General features: G+C 49.4%; 1 protein-coding gene across 9 annotated transcripts in view; it reads right to left on the bottom strand.

The window, feature by feature from the left end:
* Nucleotides 1-5,056: 5,056 nt before the first annotated feature.
* TMEM150C (transmembrane protein 150C) overlaps nucleotides 5,057-25,183 on the bottom strand; it is an 86,448-nt gene continuing 66,321 nt past the window's right edge. For all 9 annotated transcript variants that reach the window (XM_051819636.3, XM_051819635.3, XM_051819639.3 and 6 more), the window contains 6 exons: nucleotides 24,303-24,356; nucleotides 24,148-24,180; nucleotides 23,989-24,056; nucleotides 13,794-13,921; nucleotides 10,977-11,154; nucleotides 5,057-7,309 (listed from right to left, as the gene is read on the bottom strand). In XM_051819636.3, coding sequence (XP_051675596.1) covers nucleotides 7,101-7,309; nucleotides 10,977-11,154; nucleotides 13,794-13,921; nucleotides 23,989-24,056; nucleotides 24,148-24,180; nucleotides 24,303-24,356 — 670 coding nt within the window. In that variant the 3' untranslated portion in view covers nucleotides 5,057-7,100. The remainder of the gene's footprint in view (nucleotides 7,310-10,976; nucleotides 11,155-13,793; nucleotides 13,922-23,988; nucleotides 24,057-24,147; nucleotides 24,181-24,302; nucleotides 24,357-25,183) is intronic.

Genomic DNA, 25,183 nt, shown 5'->3' with positions numbered 1-25,183 from the left:
CATGTGTTCTTGGGTCCTGTCTTCCGCCTGGCTCAGACCTGGCTTTGTGGCCATTTGGAGAGTAAACTGGCCAATGGGAAATTCACAGTCTCGGGGCCAGGGCTGTGGTGTAGCAGATAAAGCCACCACCTGCAGTGCCAGCATCCCATATGGGTATCCTGTTTGAGTCCTGGCTACCCCACTTCTGATCCCGCTCTCTGCTATGGCCTGGGAAAGCAGTAGAAGATGGTCCAAGTGCTTGGGCCCCTGCACCCATGGGTGAGACCCGGAAGAAGCTCCTGGCTCGGATTGGCTCAGTTCCAGGTATTGTGGCCATCTGGGGAGTGAACCAGTGGATGGAAGATCTCTCTCTCTCTCTCTGCCTCTGCCTCTTTAACTCTGCCTTTCAGATAAATAAATCTTTTTTAAAAAAAGTAAAAAAGAAAATAATCTCAGTAAATTAATGATATGCATGATAGATAGATGTGAACATAGAGTAAACACCTTCAAGTGTGACTAAAGATTAAAAAATATTCAGAGTCTCTCCTACTCTCTCCCCCACTCTCACTTCTCCCTCTCCCTCAGTCACACTGCTTTTCATGTAAATAAGTTAATCTCTATAAGAAAGCCCCTTTTTATATCTAGAACATCCTCTAGGAGACACAGGAAGCCACTGGCTTGGACAAGCAGGAGGCCACTCATGTCCTTGGACGTCTGTCCACATTAGCGTGGTTCCCTGAATGCCTTCAACACCGCAGCTCGTATGGAACACACAAAATCTCCCCTCCTCCCACCCTCCTCCCAAAAACACCCCAAAACAGTGGCCAGGGGTGGGCAGCCCCAGCCATTTATTTCAGGGAGATTTGAGTGCGTGCATTAACCAAGTGCCTGGCAGTGTTGTCGGTGCCAGATGTCTGGCCCACAAAAACCCTTGCCTGCAGGGAATGTGTGTGTTAGGGCTACAGAGAGTCAGATGGTCTGAGGTGCAGTAAAATATGTCAGTGCTGTGTGTGTGAGCATTATAGCTGGTCACGTGACCCTGGGCTCGGGAGGTGGAACTCTGGGCAGGTCAAGGGCCTCGCGAGAATATTACAATGAGTAGCAGAAGGAGAGGTTGAAACATCTGGGGGAGATGGCGGGGCGAGGGGATGGGCTGGGGTGGGGGTGAGGGACAGCAAGGGCCACATCCTGGAGGCCACTGGAGGAGCATGAGGAGGAAGAGAGAGAAGGGAAGACATGAAGGCACTCTTGTTGGGCCTTGGAGGGCATCCTTACAAGGTTTTCAGTCTGACCACAGAGGACGTCACTAGAGGGTTTTTGTTTTTGTTTTTTTAAGATTTATTTGAGAGAGAGTTACAGAGACAAGGAGAGATGGAAAGGTTCACAACAGCTGGAGCCGAGCCGATCTGAAGCCAGGAACCAGGAGCTTCCTCTGGGTCTCTGATGCGAGTGCAGGGGCCCAAGGACTTGGGCCATCTTCCACTGCTTTCTCAGGCCACAGCAGAGAGCTGGATCAGAAGAGGAGCAGCTGGAGTATGAACCAGCACCCACATAGGATGCCGGCACTGTAGGTAGAGGCTTAGTCTACTACACCACAGCATAGGCCCCTCATTAGAGGGTTTTAAGTGGAGGAGTAATGGGGACCCAGTGTAGGTTGTTTTTGTCGTTTGTTTTTTGAAAGAGTTGCAGAGAAGGAGAGGCAGAGGGAGAGAGATCTGCCATCCACCGGTTCACTCCCAAATGGCTGCAACAGCTGGGGTTGTTCAAGGCCAGAGCCAGGAGCCAGGAGCTTCGTCTGGGTGTCCCATGTGGGTGCAGGGGCCCAAGAGCTTAAGCCATCTTCCTTTGCTTTCCCAGGAGCATTAGCAGGGAGCTGGGTTGGAAGCAGCCGGGACTCAAACCAGCGCTCATATGTGAGGCTCACACTAGAGACATAGGTAACCTGCTATGCCACAGGACCAACCCCCCAACCTCCCTTCTAGAAATTATTTGAGGCGCAGAGAGGGAGATCTCCCATCTACTGGCTCACTCCCTACATGCCTGCAAGACACAGAGCTGGGCCAGGCTGAAGCCAGGAGCCTGGAACTCCCATCTGGGCCTCCCACGTGGGTGGCAGGGACCCAAGCACTTGAGCCATCACCTGCTGCCTCCCAGGGTGTGCATCAGCAGGAAGCTGGAATTGAGAACAGAGCACAGATTTGAACCCATTCACTTTGATACAGAATAACAGGTGAACCCAGTTGTATCTTAAATTTTAATGCAAACGTTTTCTCCCAATTTGGCTTTTAGTAAGATGATTTTGACTGCTGTATTGAGGACAGGCTAAAGGCAGCAAATAATGAGGCAAAGACGGTTTTTGTAGGTTACTGTAAAACCCGGGTGCAGTATTACTGGCCTGGACCAGGTGGGGGCAGTAGGTAAATTCTAATGAACTTTCAAGTGGAGCAGATAGGACATGCTGATAGGCGTGGGTTTTTGTTTTAGCTTTTTTAAAGATTTTACCTATTTATTTGAAAGGTAACAGTTACAGGCAGAGAAAAAGAGACAGAGTGGGGTCTTCCATCCTCTGGTTCACTCCTCAGATGGCCACAATGGCCAAAGCTGAACTGATCAGGAGCCAGGAGCTGCTTCCGGGTCTGGGTCCACCCACATGGGTGCAGGGACCCAAGCACTTGACCCATCTTCTGCTGCTTTCCCAGGCCATAGCAGAGAGCTGGATCAGAAGAGGAGGAGCTGGGACACGAACCGGCGCCCACATGGGCTGCTGGTGCTGCAGGCGGAAGCTTAGCCTACTGCAGCCACAGCGCGGGATCTAGGAGTGGGGTTTAAGGGGGAGAAGAGATACGTTCATCAGTCTGAGCGAAGGAAAGATGAGTTGACCTTAACTTAGATGGGAAGACTGCAGGGATGGGGGTGGGTGAGTCTGAAGGGTTCAGATCAGATAGATGTTAACTCCAAGATGCCTTTCGAATGGAGATGTCCTGAAGGTAGTTGAATAGACAGGTCTGACATTTAGGATAGAGGCCTGGACTGGAGAACCCGGGAAAAGTCAGCAGATGCCAGCATGTATTTATTTGAGAGGCAGAGAAAGAGAGGGAGACAGGGAAATCTCCCATCTGCTGGTCCTGCCTGCAACAGCTGGGCTGGGCCAGACCAAAGTTGACAGCTGGGAACCCAATCTATGGACCCAACCTCCTGCCTCCCGGGGGGCACCTTGGCAGGGAGCTGCAACTGACATGACAGCTGAGCTGGGACTCAAAGACTCAGGCACTGGGTTAGGCAGCCAGGTGTCCCAAGCCGGATCGTAACCCCTGTGCCCAACACCTGCCCCGGTATTTAAAACTAGAACACTCGATGAGGTCACCAAGCCAGGGTGTGCAGACAAGAATTGCGGGGGCTGAGGCAAGGTGTGCCCCTGTGTTAGGATGTCAGGGAGAACGCGACGCAGCCAAGAAAACCAAGTGGACAGTGAGGATGAGGCACACTGCGGATGGAAATGTGCCACCCACAGGGAGCCCCTCCTCCGTTTCTGCATTACGGCGGGTTCTCCGATGGGCCCTCAGCACTCTGACTTGGAGGGAGTAGCAGATCTCGGACTCCTGTGGGGGTCACTGTGGCTGCTCACACACGCTGCATCTCCCACTCTGGGCACGTGGTAGGCACGCCACCCTCCGACATAGCCGTGTGCTGTGCCCCAGGGGGTGACACGTAAGCTCGGTGATGTTGCCGCCTCCTGGCAGAAGCTGTACAGGCCAGTGAGCGGCTGTGCCAGCAGGTGTTGAGAGGAAGCCTCGCTGTCAGCCAGGGTCGGGTCACTGCCATGGACCCCTGGCTGATCCTGGACAGTCAGTGAGAGTGACAAAGAAATGCTGTTTTCCCTTGGAATGGCAAAACTCAGCTGGTCCTACCATAGAGCCTTAAGGACAAAAATGAAGTCAACTGTGATATTTAGTCTGTAATTATAACCAAGAGATCACAGATTTCAGGACAGGAAAATCTGGCTTTCCCACGCGAGGGATAAAGAGAACCTAACACATAATAACTCTAACCCAGTGCCAGTCATCCATGAAATTTAAAACGCTTACGTCTGTAACATATACACATTATTTTTAAATTCTCGCTTTCCTAACCACTTGAGTGGTGTTTCTTCTTCAAGAGGCTTAGTTGGACGACCCAAGATGTACCTGAGTACATTTCAGACTTGGTCCTCCTTGTCGCCTTCACTGGGCCCTCCCTGCTCGTGGGCCCCAGTGTGGATGCTGTGGTTCTTAACCCTGAGGAGGTCGTGTGTCCTATTCTTCACTTCCGTATGTGGCACAAAGTACACTGGACCTGTCCCCATGCTGATCCAGAACTCCCGAAACCCTTGGCCTCTCCCAGCAGGGGTCTCTTGCCACTCATCACAAGCCCGACTCTAGGCTAATAAGGTGTTAGACAGGGGACCCTCAGATAGCCTCGGGATGGGGCTGGTCAGCAGAAAGACTGAGTGACAAGTCCCCAGGGGAAGGGAAAAGTCACGCGTGGAGCTCTGTCGCCTCCAGGGCAGGAGACGTGGAGTGTGTCCAGTGGATGGACGCCCGGCGGTGCTGGAAGCCTGTGTGTGGGCTCCACGGGCCTGGAGGCGCCACCCACCTCCCCTCCTTGCCCTGTGCATCTCTTCCATGTGGCTGTTCCTGAGCTGCAGCCTTTATAATAAACCGGCAGACGGAAGGCTAGTGTCCCGAGTTCTCCAAGCTGCCCTGGCAAACTATAGAACCTGAAGTGGGGAGGGGGGCACGGGACCCCTCCTCCCCCAGACTTTGCAGCCAGCCTACACGGAGTGAAGGTTTAACCTGTGGACCGCAGGCACAACTGGCATCCCAAGTGAGGGCAGTTCAATCCAGGTGCGGTACGTCACACTCGGATTGTAGGCACATGGCTGGTGTCCAGACTCCGAGAACTGGCCGCTGTGCTGGCAAATGCCCTGCCTGCCAGTGTAGCCCCGACATTCATTTTCAGCACACCTGGCCGAGAGCACGTAGGCTTCAACGTTAGAGCAACAACGGCGGGGTAGGCAGGGTAACGGACGAATCAGAGCTCTGCATAAAAGAAGTTTATTTAGTGGCCAGGTCCCAGCGAGTCACGTCCGTCACTGCTTGATTGTGCTAACTAGGCTACCAGATACGCTCTTCAGAGAGTGTGCAGGTGCATCACCGAAAGCTGTTCACTTCGGATTGTGCAGAGTAAGAGAAACCTCACAAATCTTTGTTCTTCGATACAATTTTTAAAATATAAAATTAAAAAAAAAAGGAAACCCAAAAGGAGTAGTTCAAAATGATTAAAATGTCCCCTGGGTCTATCTACAGGAAGATGCCTTCTTCGTCGAATACTCTCTGCTTGGTTCTTCTCACATCCTATTTACACTTTCCAGGACCCCTCACCGCCCCTCCCCCATCCCGACCTCCATTCACGCCCCCCCAGGAAGCAGCCATTTCCGTCTTCTCTCTCTCACCCCTTGTTGAGTCTCTCTGATCCTCTGACCCACTTGTAAGCTATCGCGGGTTCTAGTCACCAGCTGTTTACTGAGCACCTAGTATGTGCCGGGCACTGTACTAGGAGGTGGGGATGGACACAGAGATGCAAACAGTGAGCTCCTCGGCAAGCAGCTGGCATGGGGTGTGTTAAATGACAACGTCTTTCCCACGATGGGCCGTGAAATCCAAGGCCCTTATCAAGTCCGTTTGGGGATTTCTTAAAACGAGATGCGATCATGGAGGGCTTTGACCTGGGCCCACGCCAGCGCACTGGGGATTTGGAGTTTGACTCTATGAAGAGCACTCGCAGTCTGAGTTGAGTGCTTAGCAGGTGCAAACTATGTATTGGGCTGCAGTGTGGTCTTCGAGAGGGCCACCTTTTAATTGACTTCTACAGATTCCAAGTTTGAAAAGCCCTTAACGTGCAAAAATATTAAATGTGGGCGAGAGACACCTATGAAGGAAGTCTCCCCTCATCTGGACTTGCGGCAAGTCCTCAATTGTAGAGCAAGTGCCCTAAAGCACTCCTATTTCTTGCAAGCATCCAGCATGAGTTCTTCTTACTTCTTATTACGTCTACATATTCATATTTTGTTGCCACTTTTCTGTGGATTCTTCTAAGCCTCAAACATAAAAGCAGCAAAGTTAAGTGGGCAGGCGACCTTTTTCTTTGTCTCTTTCAGCATGGCTGAGCCCAAAGTGAACTTGCACTTGGGTCTGCATCTCTGTCCACGGGGCCTAAGGAGACTCATGACAGTGACTTAAACAAACGAAAAAAGGTACTCTGTGACACAGAAAACAGAAACTGTACATGGCAAACCATGGAAGCAAAAACCACACCCCCGTCTTGCCACTCCCATTTTGCACCAGGCCAAGCTGACCACGTCCCAACAAATATTCACATTTGGAGATGTTTTTTTCTCTCAGTCCCAGTGAATCAAGTCCAGTTCACAACAGCGGACTTCCCTCTCCGAGTCGGTGGCATTTCCTGCCACTGGGGCCACACGGCTGACCATGGAACAGTGATGAAGGGAGCACTCGAGGGAAAGTCCAGGCCACGCCTTCGCGCCACTACATGGAGTCACCGTCCCGTTATCTCCACTGAGCATCCATCCAACTAGATGACGCGCGATGAGCCACTCAAGAGTATTCCTGCCAAACCCAGAACTTCCTTGCGCGCTAGCTCCAGGCCCCGGGGAACGAAAGGCAGCCTAGGGCGGGAGTCAGTCATTCGCCGCTCGCGAGTGTTACTCACGCCCTACTCGACGGCAGGGCGCTCAGGATGTCTGAAACACGTGAAGAGGGTGGGCAGAGCAGGGGACACGGGGGGAGGGAGAGACAGGTGATCATGCACAAGCTTCTGGCTCCCGGCTCGGTCGTGCATATATTTTTTCAGTGTTAACAGTGTGGATTTCAATACCTTAGGGCTTGGGCTACTTCTTTGAAAGAAGAGAACTTGCCCTGAAAAGCTCGTTTGGCAGGTGTGTGCATGTGTGTGCACGTGTGTGTACGTGTGTGTGTAAGGTTCTGCATCCAGTCCTGTGAGGGTGTCCTCCCGGGCCCCGTCACCGTCACACCCCTGTCCTCGGCAAGGCAGCTCGGCCGGGCTCACACCTGGTCGGTCTGGTACTCCGAAGCCTCCGACAGGCTCTCCGAGAAGCTCAGGAAGTTCTCCTGGGCCTCGGAGCACACGATCTCGTAGCGGTAGTGCCGGAACTCCACGGCCAGGGTGCCGAAATAGGACAGGAAGCACATGGCCAGGCCCCACTGCACCCTGGCCGCATACATGTGGATGTCCTGGGCCATGAGGATGAAGTCTGCGGGGGACCCGTCAAGGAGAGCATGCGCATCAGCCACCAGGGGTGTTCTGGGCGGAGCCGGTTCACAGCCAAAGCCTGGCACGGCTGGAAGCTTCACCATGCTTGCCCAGCCCAGGGATTTGCACGAATAATAATATTACAGATTTTTTTAAACTTACTTACTTTCATTTCATTAAAAGAGAGAGAGAGAGAGAGAGAATCTTCCATTCACTGGTTCACTCCCCAAATGCCCACAACAGCCAGGCCTGGGTCAGACCAAAGCCGGGAGTCCGGAAACTCAATCTGGGTGTCCCACAGGAGGGGCAGGGACCTAAGTGTCAGCCCTCACCGGCTGCTCCCCAGGGTGTGCTTTATCCGGAAGCTGCATCAGAAGCACAAGCGGGAGCCAGACCCAGACAATGACACGGGATGTGGGCATCCCCAGTGGCATCTTAACTGATGTGCCAAGTGCCCACCCCAGGTAACACTCCTGGGCTCTTTGCGCCAGATACGCTTCTGAGTCCTTTCATGAGTGATCGTGCTTAATCCTCACAGCGCTCCTGTTACCAGCAGTTTGCTTACAATTAGGGAAACTGAGGCCAAGTGGGTAAGTAACTTGCCTGAGGTCACTCACACAGGTATTAATTGGTGGAGCTGGGATTCAGACAAGCACCTGACTCCCTGGTCACGTGCCCAGCCCCTAACTCTGCAGCCGCTCAAGAGATTTGAGATTAGCAAGAGGATTACAACTGCAAAGCAGTTAGCCGGCCGGAAAAATAAAGTTTTTTTTTTTTTTATCACTGCAAATGACTACGAGTTCATGGTTATCATAACGTCTGTGGGAATAATTTCAAAGATGCTAACTACTAATTTCAAAATGCTAACTACCTCCATGTAAGCCGTGTCCGGTGACAGCTTTCCCTCTTCTAATTCTCACTACTGTCTTTCAGACAACACTGCACTGGTTAGCTTCACGGCTAGTATCAGATTTAAACTTGTGCCCACATGACAATAAGCAATTTTAAAAAAGTAAAGAAATGGCTGATACTGCTATGCCTGAATATCTATGGCGCATACAAGGACCTGCGTGTTGTGTGTGTGCACAAACCAAAGAATACATGGAAGCAGGAGCCGGGGTGGGAAGGGGAACACGTTGACAGCCTGTTTTAGTGCAAGGTCAAGAGGCTGAGGACTAACTGTGTTTACTTTAAGAACAGAAATATGGGGCCGGCGCTGTGATGGAGTGGGTAAAGACACCGGCATCCCAAATGGGCCCCAGTTCGAGACCCGGCTGCTCCACTTCTGAGCCAGCTCCCTGCTAATGGTCTGGAAAAGCCACGGAAGATGGCCCAGATGTTTGGGCCCCTGCCACCCACATGGAAGGCCTGGAAGACCTGGCTCCGGGGCTTTGCCCTGGTCATTGCGGCCATCTGGGGAGTGAAGCAGTGGATGGAAGCTTTCTTTCTATTTGCCTTTCCTTCTCTCTCTGGAACTCTTTCAAATAAATAAATCTTTTAAAAAAATTATAAATATCCCCACAGAATTGGTCCTATCTTTAGAACTCATATCTAAAATCTTGGGAGATTTTCAGAGAGCAAAACAGCATGTGAAATGAACCTTAGTTGTCTTGACTAGGCCTGGATCCTTTCACCTAGGAACTAAAAATGCTTCCACGTGTTCAGAAACAACACGGCTCAGAATAATTTGATGTGAGCTCAACACTCAGACTAGAGTCTGGGCATACGCTTCTGACTAAGGGTTTAAAATACTGCCAAAGCAGTATTAACGTCTCACTCAAGTTCACGGGGAGTGGAGAAGTCTCCAAGTCTCACACTGGCAGAGTCTGGGTCTTTTTGATCACAAGATGTTTGATGAGGTTCCCAGCACAAGGCAAGCTTTTGGCCCACGTTCCAAGCCTTAAGTGTTCCCTCATGTGACTGCGGGGCTTCGGAAAACCAATGAAATGACTGAATGGCAGGAGATGAGGGAAGAAGCCAGACCCCACCCACGCCACCAACTTAAGACTCTCTTTGAACGCCGAATCTTTTCACATTTTAGAGCCCCTTACTCAAAAGTGGGATGGTACAGTGGCTAAGGGAGCAAAAGCTGAGGTCTACTTTCAGCCTTGATCCACCAAATACTATTTGTGTGATCATGGGCAAATTAATTTCCTTGTGAAATTAAGTTCTTTGTGATTCACTGTTCTCACCTGTTAAGTGAGGAGTGAGAGCGTGATACCTTTAAAGTGTGTAGAATAATGTGTTGCACACTGTAACTATGTGTTTGGCCTAGTGCTTAGCACACATCAGGATGCCTCCGGTCCATACTGGAGTGGCCGGTGTGAGTCCCAGCTCCGCTCTTGGTTCCAGCTTCCTGCTAATGAACTGCCCGGAGGCAGCAGGGATGGCTCAAGTAGTTGGGCCCTTGCCTTCCACCCAGAAGATTTGGGTTGATGAGCTCCTGGCTTCTGGCTTTGGCCTGGCCCAGCCCTGGCCGTTGTGGGCACTTGGGGAGTGAACCAGAATATAGGAGCTCTCCTCTCTCTCTCTGTCCATCTGTCTCTCAAATACATTGAGTAAATAACAATTTTTAACATTTTAAGGTGCTCAAGAAGTGTGTGGAAACGTGGAGCTGAAAGAGCAGCTTACTTTGGTGCAGAAGTTGCTTAAACACGAGCACAGCTCTCTCATAATCTTCATTTTCCAACAACCTTCTGAACACCCTCTCATACTGTTGATTACTATGAATACGTAGAATTGTGTTAGCTGTACATTCTGTCCCCTAGGAACCTTGGTTTCCATCTTCCTTGGTTTCCTGAGGAGGAGGACCTATTGGAGCGAACACCTCTATTACTCCGCCCCACAGAATGAGTGACTGATCTCATTGGTAGGACCGTCAGTGGGTGTCACGGTGCTGCATCTTAACAAGACTCACTCATTCTCTCTCTCTCTCTCTCTGCCATCTGCTGGGGGTTGAGTGGAGTAGGCACTCTGCCTTTCCCCCATTTCTGTGCTTCTCACTGGGCAGACAAGTTCAACTGCAGGGTGCAAGAGATCAGCCCTGTGGCGTTCGGCTTTCGGGGCTAAGCTGGAATAAAGGCTGATTCTCCATCCCCATCTGGCTCCTCTGCCTGTTCTCAATTGTTCGAACCCTGGGGCGAGGGGGCGGGGAGGGCAGAACATCAATAGCAGCCGGAAACCTCACACATTCATTTAGGCAAACTACACACATGTCAGTAGTCAATTCTTGACTTTGTTTTCCAAAGAAGTTGACTTTACTGAAACATACAAGGGTCTTTTCCCCTTCAAATTCATTTTAGAGCTAAGAGTTGAAATTACAAGGCCATTACTAAAGTCACCAGTAAACACTGTGTTTTAAGATGAGGGAAAAAAACCCACCATTCAGGCCGCTAACTAAGGAGACCCCACAGCACATTTCCTGTAGATGGAAACAACCTTGAGGAGGCAGAACTCCTTTTATTTTTCGTTCTCCACCTCCTCTTTGGCATGAGGATTCTGCTGCAGAGGTTTTGTGGTCATGCCCATTTCCTTTCCCAGTCTGTCTTTAGAGTCTGCGATGCTGGGACAGTCACCCTAAGCCACCGCCAATGGCAACGTCTACCTGTATCCCTGCTCTCACGTCCCCCGTCTCCCCAGCACAGAACCTCTTCCCATAGAAAGGATACAGAGGACCACACAGAGCGTGATCAGGGCCGAGAGGATGACCCGTGGGATTCCGACCTTCCGGCCTTCGTTCTTGATGTTGACTTTGAGTGTCAAGGCAGCCTGGATCCAGCAGGTCAGCGTGCCGAATCCGAAGGTCAAGGACGTCCCCACGTTATGGATCTCCTCATCGTTCGTGAGCTGAGGGGTGAACAGACAATGGCCCACAGAGGCCCATTTAGAAAGGAAGACAAGCAAGCTGCTGGGCTATGGGGGGAAAGCTAGGCAAAGAAGTATCTCAATAACAGGACGGCAGAATTTTACAGAGTCCAGCCCTTATCGCCACTGGCTTGCGCGTCTGTTTCCTAAGGGCTCAAACACTGAGGGCAGGAAGGGAAAATCGGCACTACCCCCAAACCTTAAAAACATTTGCTTAGCAAAACCACGCTGGCAGTAGTGATCTTTACTCCTTGAACTTATTTTCCAGAAAAGCTTTGTAGGAAAAGAAAAAGAAAAAAGAAGGAAAGTTACCGGCAGTGGGAATGTCCAAGTTTCCACAGACTTACAGCCCAAACTTTGTTTCCCAGGCTAAGGAAACGAGACCCAGTAATCCGGCCAATTCTGGGCAAGTGAAGCACCAGTTGGCACAGACGATGCAAACCCTGCGGGCTCTTCTTTCTCCTACAAAATGGGCCTATCCATGACCCATTCATTCATTGTCGATGGGAACTTCTGTGGTTTTGTTTCCTACAGTAATTAAGAAAACCTGGCGCCCGTGAGCTTTTGCCACACCTAGAGAACCAGAAAAGGACACCAGTCTTTGAAGAGTCATAGTCAAGGCTTTTACGGAGCTAACAGGCTAAAGGAGACCTGGATAATTTCAGTTGAGTTAAGAGACAAATCCCCTAAATCATTACCCATGCAGACTTAAGAACTCTGTCGCTTACACTTTTTATAATTACATATATTTTGAACTACACATATAGGAAAATAATTTCTACTGCTGAAGAGACGGCTTCTAAACCATGGTGAAAATACTTTAAAAAAAATTACCATTACCTCCAGATGTTGTGTTGTTTGATATTATAAATAAGGGCTGCACTGGATTTGTATTATTTTCCTTTGCAATTCCTTCTAGAGTTTTGGCTGCAGGATTTTTTGCCTTTCTTTTTTGAAAGTGGCCATTTCTCCCATATTTCAAAATGTATTTTTGAATATATAAAATATATTTTCAAGACTTGTTTAAAAAATGATTCTTCAAATTAAGTTTCCCTTCTAAGAAATTGGCTTTTCTTGTGGTATACAGTCTGCCTATTATCTTAAAAATTTTTTTTACCTAATTTAAAAAACAGAGACTATGGTTACATGATTCAAGCTTTTAAAATTATAAAAAGGGCATTGGTTGAAAAGTCTGCCTCCCATCCCACAGACCAGTCATCTGGTTTCTCCACAGACAACTACATCTCAGGGTCTCCTGTGTACTCCCGTGGAGAGTTCAGCAAGTGTTCTTCCTCAGTAGAGTCATCATTCGTGGTTTTGGATATCTGCAGTTCACCAAAACAACCCACTCTCTGGAATTCCTCCGGGACTTCAGTAAAGAATGACATGTGTACTCAGTAACTCATCAAGGGCCTGGTGAGGCCGGCCTGTGGGGCTGGGAGTCCATGGGCCCCTTCAGACTTAGGTAGAATGTTCTTCAAAAGCAAGCTGTCAGCTGTGGCTGGAAAGCCTGTCTCCAGGCCAACTGGCGTCTCCCCCACTAACAGTTTCTTGTGCTGCGTGTGAGACCTTGCGGCCTTAAGTCACACCTTCAGGGTGGGGGCGATCTTTCACCCAGAGCTGGCAGGGGAAGGGGCTGAGCCCCTGGGGAGAGTCAGACTGGTTCCAGGAGATCCAGGCCATCTTGTGTGACCTCACGGCTTTAAATCACACCTCCAGGGTGGCTGCAGTCTTCCACCCAGAGCTAACAGAGGAGGGGGCTGAGCCCCTAAGGAGATGGACAGCCTCCAGGAGACCCCCAGTATCTCCATGAGCCCCAAGCCAATCAACATACCTATGGGAAACCCCCATTCATATGGGATGCCCGGAGGCTCTATCCACTATGCTGTAGTGTAGCCCCCCAAGGGGAAGTTCCTAGCAGCAGTATACACAGCAGAGGTTGGAGGATGGCCGGAGAGAATGGAGGCAGGGAAATCATCCAACCGCTGTCGTAGTGCAGGGATCTCCTGGTCTGTTTTACAAATGAAGTTATTCAACTCGAGAGCTGGAGGATGGCACTGTCAAGGGAAATTATTCTCACAGGTTGTAACCTTGGGCTTCTAAATCCCTAGGAAGAAGAGGCAGCACACATCTTGGTACAAATCACAGATGTTCTAGGGAAACAGACTGGGCTTTCAAACTTGACTTCCATGGGAGCTTGTTAATCTGAAATTCAAGCTTTCATCTAGTAATGATGCTCAGAGTGTAATTATAGGAAGGCAATGACCCTATTTGTTTTCTAGAAAGCTATATTAGAATATAGCTTATTATGAAAACAATAAGTATAAACCACTTTGAAATCCTTAGTGAGAAACCCAGTTCGTTAGCAGCTTATCTTCCCAACAGCTGTATCTCCTATCCCTAGCAGCACCCTCACAGGTGTAGGGAGAACTCACGGGGAGACCAGGCTGAAAGACCCCAAGTGCTGACTGCTGGAGAACCTGTGTATATTAGGAGCCAGTGTTCCTAATTATTGTTGAAGGTGCACGCAAAATTGCATGATCTGATAGCAGTGGCTGTGACACTCGGACAGCTGCAGGCCTGACCAGTGTGAGGAGGGGTAAAAGGCCAAGGTGAGGTACCTGAAAATTACCAAGTAAGGTCATTCCAAAGGAGGCCAGACACAGCGCCACCAGTCCACTGATGTTCAGCCATGGGTTTAAAACCTTTGGTTTCAGTTGTATGAAGCGCAGAACAGCTACCACAAGGGCTAGGAATAAAGCAGAATCCTAAAATTAAAACATTTCAATCATCTCGACCACGAGGCAGCGTGCCAAAGCCACAATGTGCAGAATTCCACTTTTTGGCCGGCGCTGTGGCTCACTAGGCTAATCCTCCACCTTGTGGCGCTGGCACACCGGGGTTCTAGTCCCGGTTGGGGCACCGGATTCTGTCCCGGTCGCTCCACTTCCAGGCCAGCTCTCTGCTGTGGCCCGGGAGTGCAGTGGAGGATGGCCCAAGTGCTTGGGCCCTGCACCCCATGGGAGACCAGGAGAAGCACCTGGCTCCTGCCATCGGATCAGCGCGGTGCGCCGGCCGCAGTGGCCATTGGAGGGTGAACCAACGGCAAAGGAAGACCTTTCTCTCTTTTTTTTTTTTTTTTTTTTTTTTTTGACAGGCAGAGTGGACAGTGAGAGAGAGAGACAGAGAGAAAGGTCTTCCTTTGCCGTTGGTTCACCCTCCAATGGCCGCCGCGGCCGGCGCGCTGCGGCCGGCGCACCGCGCTGATCCGATGGCAGGAGCCAGGAGCCAGGTGCTTTTCCTGGTCTTCCCATGGGGTGCAGGGCCCAAGCACCTGGGCCATCCTCCACTGCACTCCCTGGCCACAGCAGAGGGCTGGCCTGGAAGAGGGGCAACCGGGACAGAATCCGGCGCCCCGACCGGGACTAGAACCCGGTGTGCCGGCGCCGCTAGGCGGAGGATTAGCCTAGTGAGCCGCGGCGCCGGCCCGGAAGACCTTTCTCTCTGTCTCTCTCTCTCACTGTCCACTCTGCCTGTCAAAAAAATAAATAAAAAAAAGAATTCCACTTTTCATCACAGTCCATTTTAGGGCTCTGAAGGGACAGGTGATTTTTTTCAAAGAAGGCTTCCAGGCGATGCTGGTGATCATTTAGGCATTTTATTACTCCTACCTTGGGGGAGCAGAGTGGCCGAGAGGACTCGCGCAGCAGTGCTCCCAGGGGATGAGGCAAGGATGATGGATTGTTAACAGTGCTGTGCTAAGAGTTTTCTAAAACGAGGTCAGCGCAGGACAGCCTGCTCAGGAGAGACTGCGGAGGCACGGCGCACACCCAAGACAGCACAGGAATTGGCTGATTCCACTGCCCTTTAACTCAGAGCAGCGTTAGGACAAACAGGGTCGAAAACACAGTATAGAGACGACAAGAGTACCACACTCGGACAAACCTGCCGCTCTCTGGGCCAGAGGCCATCCCGGGGATAGGAAGGAAGAAAAAGGACAGCGTACAAAGGCCTTTAGCACTAGTTTTATGCTCTCTTCCCTTTGAGTCTACCCGTGGGAGTTCCTTGTCGAAGGATGACAACAGTTCATCCAAATTACGGCAGTAATAGTAATCGCACTTGTGCAATGTGATTTTAACACAGATCTGGGAGTTGGGCATGTAACCAAACACCAAGAAAACTGAATTCTTGCAGATGGTATTAATGATTCATCTTAAAAGACCATTCCCTCTTTGGAAGGAAATTGGTATCTGAGAGTTTGACAGGAGAATGAAAGAAGTTAACAGATGTCAAATGTGACTTCTAGTGACAACCTTGGGACTGTCCATGAATGAAGCCACTAATCTAAGGATCACATTTGATTAACTGCTTAAAGCAGAGATATTTTCATATCTACACAAAAATCTGGGCGAAGTCAGTCTATAAATGATGAAAAAGCACTGGCAATTAATTTAAATTACATATATACAGATGGAAATGTTACTTACTAATTACCAAGAATTTATTTTGACATTGACATTCATCAGGGAAGACAATTACGAGTTCAAGAAGTACGCTATTTAGTCCCTGTTTGGTCAGCCACTGAGTTGGTAATGATTTATGAAAGTTTTACCGAGATTCTGGGCCCTTATTAGTAGTCACTGATAAAGAAAAAGCACCGCAATGCTGCATTTCCTAAGTATGCTGTGACGTTCAGCTCTCTGAACTTTCTATTCCCAGAACCTCTGATCAAAAACTGATAGAAAACTTGACCTGTACTTGGATTCTGGAACAAAAGCAGAGATAAATGATGACTTATGAATGTTCAGGGGCCAGTGCTGTGACACAGCGGGTTAACGCCCTGGCCTAAAGTGCCAGCATCCCATATGGGCGCCAGTTCGAGTCCCTGCTGCTCCGCTTCTGATCCAGCTCTCTGCTATGGCCTGGGAAAGCCCAACTCCTTGGGCCCCTGCACCCGAGTGGGAGACCCAAAAGAAACTCCTGGCTCCTGGCTCCCGATCAGCGCAGCTTGGATGGAAGACCTCTCTCTCTGCTTCTCCTCTCTCTGTGTAACTCTTTCAAATAATAAATAAATAAATCTTTAAAAAAAAAGAAATTTCCAACTATTCAACCTCAAAAGAGCTTTTAGTGTATGTTTCAACCACTATCCACTATTAGCCAGGAAATGAATAATACTTGAAAATAATTCTCAAACTATGGTCTGAGGCAGCAAGTTAGGCCTTGTATCTGAAGTCTAGGAGTTCCAGTAAGTACCCGAGAGAAGAGAATGAACAGAATGTCTTACTAATTTTTAGCATGGAAACAGGAAGAGGAAGTGAGGACTAAGTCAACATACGGCACTCTGCTTCTGAGAGCGGGCAGCAGACTGAGCAGCCATGAGACTGAGCTCAGAGCTCAACACAGGCACAACGGAGCATCCTTGCCAACAGTCGCCTCTGGCTCTTCCTCGGGGCATACGGCACGACAAGACAGCCCATTCAATGTCCTACTAAAATGCCCAGTGAAAAGTATTACTCTGGGGGCCATGTAGTTGTGTGGGATAGGGTCATGCCGGAACCTGGCTGTAAACCCTAATCCTAGGTCCTGAATAGTTCCTGAGGGCGTTCTTCACGCAGCCCCACCCAGTCAAGGCACTTGCTGCTATGGGGCCAGGGGAAAGGAGCCCCCTCTGCCTCCTCCATTTCCTACCAACAATCATGGGACATGCACGATCTGCCAGTACCGGCACTGCTGGCCTTTCCCTGTGTAATGTGGCTGACGAGTCATTTATCATGAGCAGATGACAAAATTAAGCAAGAAACAGAAACCTATTTGAAGACAGAAATTCAACCCAACAGCTTCACTTCTAGAACGGCATTCCACACACCACACTGTGCCCTTTTTAGCTACGAACTCCATCATTAGCTCAGAGGAGGCATACACTCCTTAAAGTTTAGAATGGCATCCCCGGCCGGCGCCGCGGCTCACTAGGCTAATCCTCCGCCTAGCGGCGCCGGCACACCGGGTTCTAGTCCCGGTTGGGGCGCCGGATTCTGTCCTGGTTGCCCCTCTTCCAGGCCAGCTCTCTGCTGTGGCCAGGGAGTGCAGTGGAGGATGGCCCAGGTGCTTGGGCCCTGCACCCCACGGGAGACCAGGAAAAGCACCTGGCTCCTGGCTCCTGCCATCGGATCAGCGCGGTGCGCCGGCTGCAGTGTGCCAGCCGTGGCGGCCATTGGAGGGTGAACCAACGGCAAAGGAAGACCTTTCTCTCTCTCTCTCACTGTCCACTCTGCCTGTCAAAAAAAAAAAAAGAATGGCATCCCCACAATAATTGATTAGATTATTAAGATAGTTGATTATGTAATAATTAGGCTGCAGATTATGAAAACTGATTAGATTGTGGCTCCATAATTATTTTATTGATACTTAGGTTTTTATGGAGGCAGAATCGTACTACCTGTTACAAAGCCCATTTTATTTATTTAAGGATTTACTTTATTTGAAAAGGAGAATTACATAAGGAGAAGGAAAGAGGAAGAGAGAGAGAGAGAGAGAGAGAGAGAAAGAGAGATCTTCCATCCACTGGTTCACTCCCCAAATGGCCACAACAGTCAGGGCTGAACCAAATGGAAGCCAGGAGCCAGGAGCCAGGAGCTTCATCCAGGTCTCCCACATGGGTCTCAGGGGACCAAGCCCTTGGGCCATCTTCCTCTGCTTTCCCAGGCAATTAGCAAGGAGCTTGATTGTAAGTGGAGCAGCAGGGACTTGAACTGGTGCCCACATGGATTCTGGCATCGCAGGCAGCAGTTTAACCCATTACTCCACATCATCTGTCCCACAAAGTCCATGTAAAACCAAGCAGTGCTTTAATTATACCTCTTGAAAAACATTTTTAGGCAGAAGTGCAATTTCAAAGCTACATTTATATACATTGACCAACTTTTACCATTCATAGTCTGATCAATAGATTTTTTTTAGTTTTATCAACAATTTTACATTTTACTGTTTTAGAAAAGATTTTTTAAAAATCCACACCTTTGTTCTTTTAAAAAAAAAGATTTTATTTATTTGAAAGGCAGAGTTACAGAGAGAGGACGGAAGGGTGGGGGAGAGAGAGAGAGCGCGAGCGAGAGATAGATAGAAATCTTCCATTCACCTGTTCAGTCCCCAAACGGCCACAACGGCCAGGCCAAAGCAGGTGCATGTAGCTTCTTCTAGGTCTCCCACGAGGGTGCAGGGGCCCAAGCGCTTGGGCCATTTTCTACTGCTTTCCCAGGCACTAATGCAGGGAGCTGGATCAGAAGTGGAGCTGCCGGTCGCAAAGGGGCACCCATAAGGGATGGGTGGAGGTATCGCAGGTGGAGGCTTAACCAGCACTGCCCCTCTCTCCGCTTTGTTCTTTTTGATATTTAGAACAGTCTTTTCCTATACAAACGCCCCGCTATTTAATTGCCCTATTTAAAAAGAGCACAAATTGCTGATTCTTCTAAATTACATTTTTAAAAAAAATTTACTTATTTACTTGAAAGGCAGAGTCACAGAGAGGCAGAGAGAGAGAGCGAGAGAGAGAGAGGTCTTCCATCTGCTGGTTCACCTTCCGGATGGCCGCAACGGCCGGAGCTGCGCCAATCCAAAGCCAGGAGCTGGAGCGTCTTCTGGGTCTCCCACGTGGGTGCAGGGGCCCAAGCACTTGGGCCATCTTCTACTGCTTTCCCAGGCCATACCAGTGAGCTGGATGGGAAGTGGAGCAGCCAGGACTCAAACCGGAGCCCTATGAGACGCCGCACTGCAGGCAGCAGCTTTACCCACATCACCAGCCCTTAAATTACATTTTTTATGTCAAGGTTGACTGGGTTTTATAAAAGTTCCGAACTCAGAATAATATCCCTTCTCTGCAGTTCTAACGGATGCTGAGCCAAATTCTTGCCCATTTTGTTGTTTGTTTATACATCAATAATTCCTATTTATGACTGCGGTGGAACATGACAGCCAATATGTTTTGGCTGAGGGAGGGAGAGTGGCTGCCATTAGGTGCCTGAAATCATTCGGCTATTAGCTTTATCCTCACAGCTTCCCGGGGCAGGCAATGATATTTCTTTCAAGAAATCTGCCTTGGGACTTTCGAGCCCCCTGTGGTAAGCAAACGATGGATTCAGGACAAAGAACATAACTAATTCTATGAAGAGAATAATTGCACATTGAATCTTTTGATTAGTCAGTCAAGAAGATAAAAGATCTTTGCTAAGTTTAATAAATGCTACAGTGACTCACTGTTAAGACCGTAAATTATAAGCCACACAGCTGCCAAGAAGCATGACTTATAGGCAGCGGGGGTTATTTCTTAACCGCTGTGCCACCACGCCGGCCCACTGTAGGTTAAGTTGGTTGCACCAAGGAATAGTCTAGGGTCTAACAGGGACAGGCCTGGGGAGATGAGAACATCCATAGTTGAGGGCAAGAATCTTTCGTAAACGGATTCCTTTGTCTTGCTCTAAACTCTCAGAGTTGATAAATAAATAATTGTGGGTTGGCTCCTATTGAGCACTAATCTTAATCAGTTCTGTGTCTACCAGATGGCACTAAAAAATTATGAAAGATAATAAAGAATAAACACTGGATGTTGCAATACCTTCGAGCAAGAGCTAGTAAAAGCTTAATTGCTTTTTGCTGGAGCAAGAAGGACTGTAGAATAAGACGGTGACAAATGTCATCTGGAAGAGGGGAACTTGTTTTGTTTTGCGGAATGCTTTTATAATTAGTTAACCATAAGCTTGGTGCTGTGCAAATGTGTTCTGTAGATTATACACTAAAGACTACTGGGAAGTACCCATTTTTCTTAAGAATACATAGGGAACAACATGTGGCCTCCACCGTGTTCCTTGGTTTCCTTAAAACCCAATGGGGGGCCAGTACTGTGGCTCACTAGGTTAATCCTCCACCTGCGGCGCCGGCACCCCGGGTTCTAGTCCCGGTCGGGGCGCCAGATTCTGTCCTGGTTGCTCCTCTTCCAGTCCAGCTTTCTGCTGTGGCCCGGGAGTGCAGTGGAGGATGGCCCAAGTGCTTGGGCCCTGTACCTGCATGGGAGACCAGGAGAAGCACCTGGCTCCTGGCTTCGGATCAGCGTGGTGTGCTGGCCGTAGCGGCCATTGGGGGTGAACCAACGGAAAAGGAAGACCTTTCTCTCTGTCTCTCTCTCTCACTGTCCACTCTGCCTGTCAGAAAAAATAAAAATAAAAGGCTTAAAATGTATTAAAAAAAAAAAAAAACAATGGGGGGACTGGCGCTGTGGCGCAGGTTAACACCCTGGCCTGAAGTGCCAGCATCCCATATGGGCACCGGTTCTAGTCCCAGCTGCTTCACTTCCAATCTAGCTCTCTGCTATGGCCTGGGAAAGCAGTAGAAGATGGCCCAAGTCCTTGGGCCCCTGCACCCATGTGGGAGACCCTGAAGAAGCTCCTGGCTCCTGGCTTCAGATTGGTGCAGCTCCGGCCATTGTGATCAATTGGGGAGTGAACCAGTGGATGGAAGACCTCTCTCTCTCTCTCTCTCTCTCTCTCTCTCCCCTCTCTCTGTGTAGCTCTTTCAAATAAGTTAATAAATAAATCTTAAAAAAAAAAAAAAAGCCCAGTGGAAGATAAACCACTGGTGACAGCTTTCATATAAAGGCAGGCTCCTATGTGTCGAGACTAAATATGTATTTGCAAAGTACGGAGCCTTGTGCTTGGCCTGCAAATGGTGTCTGTTAATCACTGTTCCCGTGCCCCAGGGGGTGATCAGACGAGAAGATGCCAACCTCCAGGCCTACATGCTGTCACCACGAGGGGCTGGGACAGGCCCTGACCCGGCCACTCCAGGTTCCCCTAGGGGCCTCATGTGCTGTTAAACGCAGGTATTCCTCCACAGCCTGCTATGAACATGCTCCCTGGACCTTTTCATACGAGCGGTGCCACGGCCTGGGTGCAGGCTGAGTGGCCCCCAAGGCCTCATGTGTTGAAATGCAATCCCCGTGGGGAGGTGTGAAGAGGGTGGAAACAGGCTGACTGCAGCATTGAACGTCTCTGGAAGGGACTAGGGTGAGAGGGTTGGAGAGCTGATAGGGTGGAGCCCCACGACTGACTCCGGTGGCTTTATCAGAAGAGGGACAGAGACCACACCGACAGACAGGACACACAGGCTCCCCTGTCGCTTTGCATTGTGGGGCCCTGCCCAGCTTTAGGACTCTCTGACAGCAAGAAGGCGGCACCAGATGCAGACACTGGGCCAGACCTGCGAGTCCAAGTAAACCTCTTCTCTTTACAAAGTACCTGTGTTTTGTGACAGTCATGCAAAATGGGCCAAGGCAAGCCGTGCTGAGAGTAGGAAACAGGAGTGAGTACCAAGCTCGGCTGAAGGCAGTGTCTACGACAAGCCTTGACTGCCTAAGCTGGCCTTGGCGCCCACATGTGCAGCAGCTACCGTGTCACCCTTCTCAATATGTTGGGAGTCTCTGGTTTGGGAAAATCAGGCGGAGGACAGCTTTAAGGATTAGGATAACTCAGGGCTGGCATTGTGGCATAGTAGGTCAAGCCTCCACCCGCAGCTCTGGCATCCCATATGCATGCGGGTTCTAGTCCCAGCTGCTCCACTTCCGATCCAGCTCTCTGCTATGGCCTGGGAAGGCAGTGGAAGATGACCCAAGTCTTTGGGCCCCTGCACCTGTGTGGGAGACCCAGAAGAAGCTCCTGGTTCCTGGCTTCGGATCAGCCCAGCTCCAGCTGTTGCGGTCATTTGGGGAATGAACCAACAGATGGAAGACCTTTCTCTCTGTCTCTCCCTCTCTCTGTAACTCTGCCTTTCAAATAAATAGTTTTTGTTTTTTTTGTTTTTTTTTTTTAAGATTAGGGTATCTCTAACCTTGTCCTTAAAGACAGCATTACCTTCCAGATGCCTTCTGCTGAGGCAAAGGGGATACGCCTTCAGGAAGCAAAGTAGTGTGAGCTGCAGGGGAGCTCTCCAGTGTACTTCCCCTTGAACTCCCCTGGGTTCCGAGAGGCCTCGTGGACCTGACAGGGAACGTTCTCCGTGTTTCTCATATTTTGATCTTTCTGCACCAAATGAGTATCTGCCTGTGAGACCAACCCTGGCCCTTGACTTTCCAGTGAAATGACAGCCCTTCCCTTCGCTGCATCAAACATTAACAAAGAACTGGGAATTTTCTGTGGGGGGGAGGGGAGAGTTGGGGGTTTCTATAAAGACAGAATATCAGGTCACGTCTTTGGGGGACAATAACCTCCTAGGCCAAATACTCCCTCAGTAGCAACATAGCGACATGGTCTTTATCTCTCACTTAGAGTCAAAGTCTCACCCCCCAGAAGGACCCTTTCCAGAGCCACTGGAAATGGTGAGCTGTCATTGGTCCCTTGGCTGTGGCACGCCAATGGTGTCAGCTGGCTGACCCTTTGAAAGGCCCTCGGAGGGACTGGCATAGTGGCGTAGTGGGTAAAGTTGCTGCCTGTGATGCCGACATCCCATATGGGCACTGGTTCATGTCCCAGCTGCCCTGCTCGATCCAGCTCCCTGCTAATGCGTCTGGGAAAGCCATGGAAGATGGTCCTAGTATTTAGGACCCTGCCACCCATGTGAGAGACCCAGAAGAAGCTCCTGGCTCCTGGCTTCAGCCTGGCCCAGCCCTGGCTGTTGCAGACATTTGGTAATTAAAACAGCATATGAAAGATTCTCTCTGACTTTCAATATAAACAAATACATCTTTAAACAAACACACAAAAGGCCTTGGGAAAGCATGGGCTTGAGGATGTAGTGTACCAGGTGAACTTGAATGAGGTGGAGGGCGGGTTGGGTTCCCACCTGCTCCGGAGGACTGAAGGAGTCACGGATGCCCTCACAGAACAAGAACAGGACGCTAAAGGCGGGCTTTAGGCCCTGATGAAAAAGTGGGGAACTGGGGCATATATGAGTAGCAAAGTTCTCTTTTTTTTTAAAGATTTATTTATTTATTTATTTGAAAGTCAGAGTTACACAGAGAGAGAAGGAGAGGCAGAGAGAGGTCTTCCATCCAATGGTTCACTCCCCAGTTGGCCGCAATGGCTGGAGCTGTGCCCATCTGAAGCCAGGAGCCAGGAGCCTTTTCCAGGTCTCCCACGTGGGTGCAGGGGCCCAAGGACTTGGGCCATCTTCCACTGCTTTCCCAGGCCATAGCAGAGGGCTGGATCAGCAGTGGAGCAGCTGGGACTCGAACTGGTGCCCATATGGGATGCCGGCACTTCAGGCCAAGATGTTAACCCGCTGTGCCACAGCGCCAGCCCCTTCTCTCTCTTTTTAAACCGATTTCTTCACTTGTCAGCTTGGTGTGTACACACACACAGGAGAGAGCGTTGTCATCTTTATATGAATGTTGACCTCTAGGTTTAAAAACAGATCTATATACCCCAATATTTATCACAAAGCCTCGGGGTGTGTGTGTGTGTGTGTGTGTGTGTGTGTTTTCATCTATGCCAGTAAAGGAATCACTAAGGCATTCTTCTCTAGGCAAACAGACTGCACCATATTATACTCTCATACGGGATTTTATAGCACACAAAATTTATTCTTTCATGCAGCAAAAGAAATAAAATAACAAGTCGCTAGAATGATAAATACGGTGAAGGGAAGAAGAAATGTGAGGCAAGCAGGGTGAACCTGTGAGGGTTTGGGAGAAAAAAAAAAAACTCTGGGAACATAGAGCTGGCTTCAGCACCCCGACACCACAGGACACTACATCACCCACTCAGCCCACTGGCGTTCTGATCCGGGTCTGGGAGAATCTGAAACGCAACAGAGACGCACGCTGCGCTCTCTTACCTAGGAACGCTGCCATGTTCATCACCTGACTGAACACACAGCTTGCAGGGGGGTCGTCACCTGCAATACTTGAGAAAGGCGAAATGTTTCACAATGACTTTGTCAACGTCTAAATCCCTCCCAGCTTCCCCAAGATGCCGCAAAGGATCATCGGGTTACCTTATATATGGTGCGTGCTTCACCCCCAGTTTCCTGCATAACAAACACAGAAGCTCAGGTTAAACTGTAGGTATTTGTGCCGTTTAACCTTGCCAGAGGCAAAGCTTTAGCTGAACCTTCTGAGGAGCAGTAAGTTACCCAGAGATAAACTTTACCTTTCAGCTGAATTCAGCGGCAAAATTTTGTCATCTTCCACAGCTATAAAGTATCTATCAAGAAAGAATGATGAATTTGTGAAAGTAACGTTTTTAAAACCAAGAATCATTCACATCCCCACTGAATTAGACTAACTGCACTAACCATGTCCATTTTTTTTTCTGGCTGGGGAAATACTTTTATACTATAATTCTTTAGTCATAGGTAACTAGTTCTTTGAAGTACAAATGCCATTATTAGCAATGTTTCCTTAATTTTCAAAACACCCTCAAAGTAATAACAGTGATTACAATATGGAAACTGGAAAACAAGAAATAGGCCTCACAAACCAAAAACAGAATTCAAAATTCTTAATTTTTCAGGAATGTTTCCACCTTCCTTATTGGCCTTCAAGGAACTAAGGACATTTTCTTAAACTGACCATCACTTAAAAAACTCAAGTGTGGGAATATTTTGCAGCAAGTCAAGATTTCCAATATGATGATATTCTTTTTTTTTTTTTGGACAGGCAGAGTGGACAGTGAGAGAGAGAGAGAGAGAGACAGAGAGAAAGGTCTTCCTTTGCCGTTGGTTCACCCTCCAATGGCCGCTGCGGCCGGCGCATGGCGCTGATCCGATGGCAGGAGCCAGGTGCTTCTCCTGGTCTCCCATGGGGTGCAGGGCCCAAGCACTTGGGCCATCCTCCACTGCACTCCCTGGCCACAGCAGAGAGCTGGCCTGGAAGAGGGGCAACCAGGACAGAATTGGCGCCCCAACCGGGACTAGAACCCAGTGTGCCAGTGCCGCAGGTGGAGGATTAGCCTATTGAGCCGCGGCGCAGGCCATGATGATATTCATTTTACAAACTTATCTGACCCAGTCACAGGAAGCCGGACTCTGA

Source organism: Oryctolagus cuniculus, chromosome 8 (assembly GCF_051225735.1).
Source record: "Oryctolagus cuniculus isolate XC-2025 breed Fujian yellow rabbit chromosome 8, ASM5122573v1, whole genome shotgun sequence".
Lineage (NCBI taxonomy): Eukaryota > Metazoa > Chordata > Mammalia > Lagomorpha > Leporidae > Oryctolagus > Oryctolagus cuniculus.
This window is presented reverse-complemented; position numbering and strand designations above follow the sequence as displayed.